The sequence below is a fragment of the Neoarius graeffei genome, chromosome 22 (assembly GCF_027579695.1).
Source record: "Neoarius graeffei isolate fNeoGra1 chromosome 22, fNeoGra1.pri, whole genome shotgun sequence".
Taxonomy (NCBI): Eukaryota; Metazoa; Chordata; class Actinopteri; order Siluriformes; family Ariidae; genus Neoarius; species Neoarius graeffei.
Window position 1 is genome coordinate 55902890 of NC_083590.1, and position 11784 is coordinate 55914673.

The 11784-nt window shown below is 40.0% G+C and overlaps 1 protein-coding gene across 1 annotated transcript; it reads right to left on the reverse strand.

Moving 5' to 3' along the window:
• Nucleotides 1-3771: 3771 nt before the first annotated feature.
• Nucleotides 3772-7587, reverse strand: s100s (S100 calcium binding protein S). Its single transcript, XM_060904994.1, has 4 exons — nucleotides 7534-7587; nucleotides 5557-5609; nucleotides 5069-5222; nucleotides 3772-4405 (listed from the first exon to the last, which is right to left on the reverse strand). Exons 2-4 carry the CDS (start codon nucleotides 5577-5579, stop codon nucleotides 4205-4207), a joined length of 378 nt encoding a protein of 125 aa, XP_060760977.1. The 5' UTR covers nucleotides 5580-5609; nucleotides 7534-7587; the 3' UTR covers nucleotides 3772-4204.
• Nucleotides 7588-11784: the final 4197 nt, after the last annotated feature.

Below are 11784 nucleotides of genomic sequence, written 5' to 3' on the forward strand. Positions count from 1 at the left end.
AAAGAACCTGTTATTTCACAGTTTGTGACCCTGCCAACAATCAGCCAGATCAGAGGCAAGAGTATGGGCAAAATTGATGTTTTTTCTTTTTTCTTTTAAAATCTGGAAATATCATAACCGACCAGCCTCCCCTGTTTGAAAGACTACTACTGGTCAAAAGATGTCAGGTAAACAAACCTAAAACTAGATGTCTGATAAAAAAGAAAAAACTAACCAACGTGTTCTTCTGCTGTTGCATGCTGAGATGCTTTTCTGCTCACCACGGTTGTAAAGAGTGATTATGAGTTACTATATCTTTCCTGGCAGCTCGAACCAATCTGTCCATTTCCCTCTGACCCTCTCTTATCAGCAAGGCGTTTGTTTCCACCCACAGAACTGTTGCTCACTCACTCACTCACTCACTCACTCAGTGTTTTTTGTTTTCTGCACCATTCTGTGTAAACTCTAGAGACTGTTGTGTGTGAAAACTCCAGGAGATCAGCAGCTTCTGAAACACTTAAACCAGTCCATCTGGCTCAAACCAACACCCATACCACAGTGAGAGAAAGTCACACTCTGAGATAATTTTTCCCATTCTGATGTTTGACGTGAACATTAACTGAAGCTCTTGATTTGTATCTGCGTGATTTTATAACTGCATCAAACAGCAGGTGGATGGGTGTTCCTAATAAAGTGGCCAGTGAGTGTAGTTCATCTCTGGATCACCCATGATTATAAAAGTTCCATTGTGGTGTTTTTCATTGACCTGTGCTGGTCAAGTTGATCAGCTAGAACAAACTCTACTATGACCAAGACTTTACTCTGACTGAGTGAAATTTGGAGTTAAATTCAATTCAATTCAATTTTATTTGTATATGTTAGGGGTGGGGGGGGGGGTGAGATTAGGATTCAGAAGCAGAACACACAGACACTAATCCAATAAATAATGTGATTTAATCCAGGGAAAGGGCGTGGCAAAAAGGTAAACAAACATACATATAGAAAAAACATAGCAAAAATAGTCCCGGAAAAAAAAAGACAAAAAACAAGGTGGGCAAGGACCGTGACAAGAACAAGCAGGCTAGAGAGCAAAACCCCAAGAAACCTAAAGGGCACAGGAACAGTGAGAAACCCTGCTGAGCCATTCCAGCAAAGCCCCTGTCTGTCTGTCTGAGAACAGCGCTTTTATAGACAGCAGAGAAAACCAGGAAGTGAATGCAGGCAAGATGGAATTACTGTCCCGGATCTAGATTCGTGCTGACCTGGGAGATAAGTAATCTCCGGAGTGGAAGTCCTGGGCGGAGCATGACAGTACAGGTAGTCGTCGACTTACGACCTATGCGACTTACGACCGATCGACTTTACGACCGTCTGGTTATGACTGGCAAGTGTTTCCCAGCTGAGCTAGCTGAGTGTACAACAGTTTCCGCCCCAGGTCCCAGCACATGCGCAGTCTCTCTCGCGCTCCCTCGCGCACTCCGTCATACAGTTTCCGCCCCAGCTCCTGGTTTATGAAACGAGCAAATCCTCCCGCCAGCCCGAGCGCTGCAACAGCTGATGATGACGTAGACGACCCACAGCCAAGCACCAGTGATGCCAGCGGTCACTAAGTTTTGTATTTTGCTATGTTTTACATTTGTATTTTGGTATGTTTCAAACTAAAATGTTTTCTATTTTTCACACCTGTATTTCATATTTTTTGTTTTGCACATATTAAACGAATTGTACTGTATGCAGTGTAGTATGCAGTGTTTGACTTAAACCAAATAATGAGCCAAGGTAATGAAATAAGAAAATGTTGATAAAATAAGACTTTAAGATGATTACAATATCATTACACATCACAATATACTTACGTTCATTTAACATAGGCTGACTTACGACCAGATCAGTTTACGACCGGTCAGTCGCAACCAAACACAGTCGTAAGTCGATGACTACCTGTATAGCACTTTTAACAATAGACATTGTCACAAAGCACAAGATTTACATAAATATTTCAATTCTTATAAATAAATTATAAATTTATCCCTGATGATCAAGCCTGTGGTGTTGGTGGTGAGGAAAAACTCCCTCAAATGACATGAGGAAGAAACCTCGAGAGGAACCAGAGTCAAAAGGGAAGCCATCCTCATCTGGGTGATAACAGATAGCGTGATTATAAATAACTTGCTTCTATAACTGTGTCCTATAGAGTCACAAAGTATAACTGTGAAACCAGGAAATCCATTATAGTTTTAACATGAAGTCTGTCTTGTTGAAGTGAAGAGGGTTATTTATGGGAGGTCCAGGTCTGGCTCAGGAGAAATCTGGAGATATGGATCAGGTGACTTTTTGTGTGATGCTCTGATGTCAGGTTTGTAGCTCATTTTTGTGTTGAGAATCACAGGAAGTTGTATTCATGTTTCAGATAATAACAGTTTACCTTACTTATAAACTGCTATGTGAAATGTGATAAGTACAAATTGTCTATGTATTTTTATCTCATCTCATCTCATTATCTCTTGCCGCTTTATCCTTCTACAGGGTCGCAGGCAAGCTGGAGCCTATCCCAGCCGACTACGGGCGAAAGGCGGGGTACACCCTGGACAAGTCGCCAGGTCATCACAGGGCTGACACATAGACACAGACAACCATTCACACTCACATTCACACCTACGCTCAATTTAGAGTCACCAGTTAACCTAACCTGCATGTCTTTGGACTGTGGGAGAAACCGGAGCACCCGGAGGAAACCCACGCGGACACGGGGAGAACATGCAAACTCCACACAGAAAGGCCCTCGCCGGCCACGGGGCTCGAACCCGGACCTTCTTGTTGTGAGGCGACAGTGCTAACCACTACACCACCGTGCCGCCCATGATACAACATATTAAAAACAAATTAAAAACTATGTTCAAAGACTGTCTAAAAGTTAAAGAAAATTTTTATTTGAGAGTTCTTTTTTCATTTATATTTTCTTAAAGATAGCTTGATATTTTTATGGATTATCAACAAAAAAAATCAACAAAATAAAATAATCCTTCTGTTGTCAAAGCTGACTGTAATATAATGTTTGATAATAATCATCAGTGTATTTAATTATTTTCATGTAAATGAGCAAAACACGGCGACGCGGTGGTGTAGCGGTTAGCGCTGTCGCCTCACAGCAAGAAGGTCCGGGTTCGAGCCCCGTGGCCGGCGAGGGCCTTTCTGTGCGGAGTTTGCATGTTCTCCCCGTGTCCGTGTGGGTTTCCTCCGGGTGCTCCGGTTTCCCCCACAGTCCAAAGACATGCAGGTTAGGTTAACTGGTGACTCTAAATTGACCGTAGGTGTGAATGTGAGTGTGAATGGTTGTCTGTGTCTATGTGTCAGCCCTGTGATGACCTGGCGACTTGTCCAGGGTGTACCCTGCCTTTCGCCCGTAGTCAGCTGGGATAGGCTCCAGCTTGCCTGCGACCCTGTAGAACAGGATAAAGCGGCTAGAGATAATGAGATGAGATGAGATGAGATGAGATGAGCAAAACACAATAAACTGATTCCAGTGAAGATCCATGAGACGTTTTTATTGTAATGATAAAGATACATATCAACACTTAACAAAACAGGCTACAAAATAAGTGCCTTGAAAAGAAGTGAAACACATTGAAGTGTGTGTGTGTGTGTGTGTGTGTGTGTGTGTGTGCGCGCACGTGCGTGTGTGTGTTTTAATATATTTAGACCTCTTCAAATAAATGGAGAGCTTAATTAGTACAATCAAGTCCTAAAATCACATCAAAATGGAAGAAACATTTCTTAGTACCATCAGGAGGATTTAATTTAAACAAATGTGTTTCCAGCTGCATTTTCTGCTTACCTGGGGAATGAGATTACAATTAGGATTGGATTTGGATTTGGATTAAGATTAGGAATGGGATTGGGATTAGGAATAGGATTTGGGGTTAGGGTTGGGATTAGGAATGGGATTGGGATTAGGAATGGGATATGTATTAGGACTGGGATTAGGAATGGGATTGGGATTAGGAATAGGATTAGGATTGGGAATGGGATTAGGATTGGGAAAATATGTTCTGAAATTGCTGAACATGTTCATGTGTTTAAGGCACAGAATAATGACAAACATAATAACTGGAAATTTTAAGTAATTAAAAGCTCAAAACAGACGGGTCTCTTCTCAGACCATCACTCCTGGTTACAGAGACCACCTGATACGTTTCTCTGTCATGCTCCCATTCTCATCCCCTTATTACTCTTTCTTCTCTCCGTCCTTTGTGTCTGACTTTAGATCAGGCTTGTTCTTGGGTGGTGGACTATCAAGGAAGAAGTCATTGCAGGCTACGGTGAGCGCACCAATCAGGATGATGAACTCAGTGAAGTCCACCTCACCATCATTATTGGCATCCAGGTCACTCATCACTCGCTCCACAGCATCCTTGTCTTGTGCATTCTTTTGAAGGGAAGAAACCGAGTTAGTGTTGATTCTGTTCAGCACTGTTGGAGGTGAATTTGGAGAATAAAGAACTTTGTGTTTGGTGTGCTTAAACAGTTATGAAACTGGGTGGAAGTGGAAAGATATGAACCAAACTATATCATCACCATTCCATAGCCCAGTGTAATGGGATTCACAGTATCTAGCTGGAGCTTTTGAACAGGATGGCATTAAATAGTTTGATTATGACTTTCGAAGATCACTCAATTTGTTCATTTCCTCTTAGTATGATTGCATGCGTGATTTCAGGCACCTTTTAGGTATTTTCAAAGTCTCATCTCATCTCATTATCTCTAGCCGCTTTATCCTGTTCTACAGGGTCGCAAGCAAGCTGGAGCCTATCCCAGCTGACTACGGGCGAAAGGCGGGGTACACCCTGGACAAGTCGCCAGGTCATCACAGGGCGTATTTTCAAAGTATTTTGTGACATTATTGCTGTCATGACATTAACAGTATGACCACACTTATCACAATATACAGTCATATCAGTGTATCACTGTACCCCAGGTGGATACACAATCATTAGTATGTTGAGTATCTGGATGAGTGTGAATGTAGGAGCTATTTATGCAAAGCATTAAAGAGAGGCATGTGACACATGATGTGTGTTTGTGTTCTCACCCCGAGATAGTTGCCCAATTCCTCCGTCAGTAGTTCTCTTAACTCCCCTCGGCTAAGCGTGAATTTGTCCCCTTCTTTCCCCGAGTACTTATGGAAGGTCTTAATGAGCATCTGCATGGCGCTCTCCAGGTTAGTGCTAGGTTCTTTGGCCATGCTGCAAAGCATTCAAAAGATCAAAGGTTAAACACGGAGTAGCACGCTGCACTCTTGTCCAAGCCGCATGTAAGGTTACATGATTGGCATGGGCGGAGCATTAGCTCAATAGAAATGGCACAAGTACTGTACAAGAAGTGGATGTTGGGACAGAAACACAATTATCCAATTAGCAAACTTAAGACAGAACCCACAATCACTGATCACCTAAAATGGACCAAGCATCATACTGTATTTTCTTCATAATTCGTCATAGTTTTATAAGTTTTCTCAACTAAACTGGAAGAAAGGGAGGATTTGGGTAGAGATTTAAAAAGGGGGTGCAACATTCTTACACATCACAATTTGAGCGTGGCATCTTGGTTCTTCTGTCTCCAGGCTTGCCAAGCTACTGGGATTATACAGACACAAACATAATCATTAAAAAGTAAAGAAACAAGAAAAAGGAAAGGGCAAGAAGAAACACCTGTAAATCACAAGCAGTCTGAGGAGAGAGAGAATAAAACAAGTGTTTTGCATTAGATTATCAGCACGTAGACAAACTGCACAAACAACTGATTAATTCTGACTCGTCTAAATGGCTCGGTGAAGTTTCATATCTGTAGATGTGATGAAGATGGGTCATTGGTGTAATCTGTCCAGATAAGATGAAGCGTTCAATCCAGACTAAAACACATTAAAATGAAAGGAAACCCAATTAGTAAAAGTCCTGCTTGGGTGGTTTTAATGCTGATGGTTTTATTAAGTTAAAAGGTCTTTGTGCTAATATTTAATTCAGATTCATGATAATGTCTCCTCATCAAAAAACAAGTCCCTCTTCTGAAAGATTCACTGGGGTTAAGACAAGTTGTTTGGACTTACAATATACGGAAGGCTACATTATTGTTCCCTGCATGCAAGGACGTAAAGCAATTTAATGCAGAAAATAACACAAATGCACGCAGGACTGTGATGAACTCTAATGAAGCATCGCACAATCTAATTTCACTTATTAATTCATCACGTACTCTAATTAGGAAGCTCACATGGTGCTGTGGAACTAATACCTCCAGGCAGTGGGAACTCAAGAACTGGGATGATGTAATGGTAGTGGTTCAGGTGCTATCTAGGGCATGTCATGAAGTTAGCAAGACGATGGAATTTATATATATATATATATATATATATATATATATATATATATATATATATATATAAGTTTGGGGTCACTTTGAAATGTGCTTATTTTTGAAAGAAAAGCACTGTTCTTTTCAATGAAGATCACTTTAAACTAATCAGAAATCCACTCTATACATTGCTAATGTGGTAAATGACTATTCTAGCTGCAAATGTCTGGTTTTTGGTGCAATATCTCCATAGGTGTATAGAGGCCCATTTCCAGCAACTCTCACTCCAGTGTTCTAATGGTACAATGTGTTTGCTCATTGCCTCAGAAGGCTAATGGATGATTAGAAAACCCTTGTACAATCATGTTAGCACAGCTGAAAACAGTTGAGCTCTTTAGAGAAGCTATAAAACTGACCTTCCTTTGAGCAGATTGAGTTTCTGGAGCATCACATTTGTGGGGTCGATTAAATGCTCAAAATGGCCAGAAAAATGTCTCGACTATATTTTCTATTCATTTTACAACTTATGGTGGGAAATAAAAGTGTGATTTTTCATGGAAAACACAAAATTGTCTGGGTGACCCCAAACTTTTGAATGGTAATGTGTGTGTGTGTGTGTATATATATATATATATATATATATATATATATATATATATATATATATATATATAGAGAGAGAGAGAGAGAGAGAGAGAGAGAGATGGTACAGTTACAGTTTGGAAAAGTAGCATGGCAGTACAACCAGCTCTATGGCACATCACCCAAGCAAGAATGTGAAATATGGCACTTTGAAGAACAGGTATTTTGATGGCATCTGAATTAGGAGGCTGAAATCTGTAGGATGAAGAATCACAATGAGAAGACACATCAACTATGACATGGATAGTAACATTGACCTCATGACAACAATATAAGCAATGAGTCTTTCTGTTTGGCAACATTATACTTTTTTACATGAGGTGAAAAAGTCAAACAATGTCTAACAAAAGAATGATAGATGACTAGCGGATGTACAGAGAAAGAAATGAATCCAAAACATTAACCATCCCAAATATATCGTTATCAGGTGTCGACAATGATGTAATGATCATTTCCAAAACAAGAATTAATTTCCACATTGGAAGCTAGACTGATCTCAAACTAGCCTGAGCAGTCATGAGATAAAAGCCGGAAAAGGAAGACACCTTTAGCTGTCCATCTTACCTGAGTGTTGCTTAAGAGCCTCTTTTGTCTGTGACAAAGAGCCAGAGATGCAGACTGACAGAAAGAAGCAAAGAAACAGATGAAGAGAGAGCATCTCCAGGTCTTAAATATCCTTCACTCGTATTTCCTCCCTCCTCTTGCATTTCGCCATCCCTCTGTTGTAATCGTCCCCTCCTCTTGACCTTCATGCTGTCTTGTGTTCACCTACTTGATCATGCAAGCAATCTCAACACATAGAGGTGCCTTTGGGAGTCCTTTATTACTTTTTAAATCAGCATAGCATGGCTTAGTTTTGAAATTGTACAGCATGGCCAGTGTAAATACACTTAGATGGAGATGGAGATGTTTGGCCATGGAAAGTCATAGCAAAGCTTTAAATTACTCAACAAGAAACAAGAGACATCTTACAGAAATGAATCTGATTAAGATACTCAGGGGGGGTGTCATCTATGAGTAAATTTAGAGTCTAATATTCTCACATTGAGTCAGAAGATGAAGCTAATATATAATCTAAACAGGACCAGACAGTAAGCATGTCCGGCCATGTACGTACACATTTTAGTTATTTAGTAAAATGTCTCTCTTCAGGGTTTGTTGAGAGGAACAAACAAAATCTAATTGATATAGTGTATAGCGGGGTGGCACGGTGGTGTAGTGGTTAGTGCTGTCACCTCACAGCAAGAAGGTCCAGGTTCGAGCCTTGTGGCCGGTGAGGGCCTTTCTGTGCAGAGTTTGCATGTTCTCCCCGTGTCCGCGTGGGTTTCCTCCGGGTGCTCCGGTTTCCCCCACAGTCCAAAGACATGCAGGTTAGGTTAACTGGTGACTCTAAATTGACCGTAGGTGTGAATGTGAGTGTGAATGGTTGTCTGTGTCTATGTGTCAGCCCTGTGATGACCTGGCGACTTGTCCAGGGTGAACCCCACCTTCCGCCCGTAGTCAGCTGGGATAGGCTCCAGCTTGCCTGCGACCCTGTAGGACAGGATAAAGTGGCTACAGATAATGAGATGAGATGAGATGAGATGAGATACTGTGTAGCATTCTGGGTGAATATATATATGAGCCATTCCACTGAATCAGTGCCATTTCCGTCCCTAGAAAATTATATGTATAAATGCACATAAAAATGTACTTTAAAATACATTTCCTTATTACACAGAATGTCCTGCACATTGATCTGATTTCAAATTTAAGATATATAATTGTAAGGGTTAATAAAAACTACCTAAAACACTGAAAAATAGCATGTGTTACCTGTCCCCGCACTCTAACTTTATACTTAACTATGAACTATTAACTATTATGATTAAAATCCTTCAGAAACAGTATTTCTTTTGCACTGTTGTGTGACTCCATATCCTATCCATGGTTTAAATATATTTTCATCTCATCTCATCTCATTATCTCTAGCCGCTTTATCCTTCTACAGGGTCGCAGGCAAGCTGGAGCCTATCCCAGCTGACTACGGGTGAAAGGCGGGGTACACCCTGGACAAGTCGCCAGGTCATCACAGGGCCGACACATAGACACAGACAACCATTCACACTCACATTCACACCTACGGTCAATTTAGAGTCACCAGTTAACCTAACCTGCATGTCTTTGGACTGTGGGGGAAACCGGAGCACCCGGAGGAAACCCACGTGGACACAGGGAGAACATGCAAACTCCACACAGAAAGGCCCTCGCCGGCCCTGGGGCTCGAACCCAGGACCTTCTTGCTGTGAGGCGACAGCGCTAACCACTACACCACCGTGCCGCCCCTTAAATATATTTTTTCATAAGAAATCCACAATATCTTAGTTAAAATACACATTTTAGTCGTGTCCCTGGGTTTTCACTCAGTCCTGTTACCCAAACATATTACCCCATCTGACAAATTTGGAACATTCCATAAATCACATGCTCAACAGGAAGTTACATCAGTTGTGTCTTCTGAAGGCCATGGGAAGACCAAAAGTTAGTTCTCTCATTTACTTTTCTGTATATTTGATTATTTTTTTAACTTTGACTGATAAGGTCAATGTCAACATACTGTCCTGTTACTTAAATTATTTCTTAGATGATATTTGTTTATTTTAAAAATACAGATTTTTCGTAAATCACTAGAATTTGCTAAGTGTGGTCATGCTATTAGCATGCCATGTGGCTTAATTCCATGTATTAGCTAATCCTAGGCTAAAAACTCAGTCCTGTTACTTTCAGTCCTGTTACTCATATAAAGAGTATGCAGCCATCTTTGACTTCCAAACCTTGTAAAAAAATAAATAACGTAGCCTGAGGTTGACCAATACACATTTTGAATAGTTAAATATGTGTGTTATTATAATCAGTGTTGAAAAGATATAACAAATTAAGTTTAATTTGGGAGTGGTACAACAAGCAAATGGCACCCATTCGGTGGAATGTCCCATATATATATATATATATATATATATATATATATATATATATATATATGCAAGTCAAGAGCTTTGAGCAACCTGCCATATGCCCACATCAAGTGCTGCATAATAAAAGATGTTAGCAACGGTAGCGCTAACCTGAGCAGGCTGGCACGTTGGTGTCCCGTATCACTTTCCAGACTGACGGCACATTGATAATGCTAATGTAATGGAGCCCAACGTCACAGCGTCAGCCACACCAAAAGCAAACACCACAGCCAAAGGTTTACATAGACAAAGCATACACCACCTGACTGTAACAGTGTCTGATTATGTGGAAACTAAACTTTTTGGAAGTTGAAACAACTGCTTAAAGCAGAGCTAATGAGAAAACAATTATATGTTTATTTCCTGGGAATCTATAAGTCTGTGTGCTCCTGTTAAATAAGCATACCATTTTGGAGTTCAGGATTTATATCATGTTTTTATTGTTTTGCGAAACTTGATGAGACCTCCAACTGAGCCATTGTTTCTGTCTTTGTAGAAACACTCTGAATGACTCTAACCTTTTAACAGACAGATATCCTTTTCTTTTACACTGCAACTGAATAAGGTAGTCGTTTATATACAGTACTGTGCCAAAGTCTTAGGCACTCTATTTGTTTTTCATACAAACTTTGTTATAGATTTCTATTTTATGACGTCTACATTATCGAGTCAGTACAAAAACATTTTAGAGTCCAAACGTTCCCTTTCCCAGCACAAAATGAAATGTTACAGAAAAAGATAAGTTTGTATCTGAGCAGCATATTCCATAAGAGACACTTTTCAGATTAAAAAAGAAACCATAATGAAGGCTGCTGGGTTTTGGTGTAAAATGAAGAAGTGAGTGTGACAGTCAAAGTGTCCAGAAGAACTGTGGCTGGTTCTGGAAGATGCTCAGCAAAACCTACAGATCATTTCCGCATAAAACTGACCTCACTGGACCAGAGACGGATTTTTTTTTTTTTAAACCAAAGGGTTGTCTCACACAAAATACTGACTTTGTTTCATTTATTATGGCTCACTGATTACTGTTTATAGTATTTTTTAAAATGTTGAAACATTTCATTATTCTTTAAGCCATTTTTGGTCGACAGCATTTCTTTACACGTGCCTAAGACTTTCGCACAGTACTGTATCTACCAATTTTTCAGACATTACAAAAAAAATGTAGATGAAAAGTGTAAATGAAGTAAAGCATGGATGATTGTAATAATAACTGACCAATAATGTCATAATTTTTTTAGATACAAACATACATACATACATACATACAAACGATACATTGAACATAGTGGTTATTGAGATGCTTTTTTATCATTAGTGGACTAAATTAAAGCCTCAAACATGGCCAGAAGTGTGGTTAGTGAGAAAAGACAGATGGCAATACTTCGCGTGAATACAGAGACCACAGCCATGATGGCAGAAAGTGAACAAAATTAGCAGGTGGTTCAGCATTCTGTACCAATCTCAATCATTCTCAGCTGTTGAACGAAAGCCTTTAACAAATATGACCTCATTCTAATTGGGGCCTTATTCCATTTTTTTTTTTTTTTACCCTGTGGATGGATATATCATAAATATTAATGATCGATAACACAGTCTTGAGCTCATTTTAACAAATAACAGCCACAAAATAACTTATTTGAGACAGTGCACTTAATGCAACACAAATAAGATCTATTCAAAGACCCAGTACTTTGCACTATCGTAGCCAACTTCGTTATCAGTGCGGATATTACACATAAACCACACCCAGCTGATAGAGAGCCCGAAACTACTTTGCCATTTGAACATTACATCAAATCACAAGTAGGACGTCGCTGAG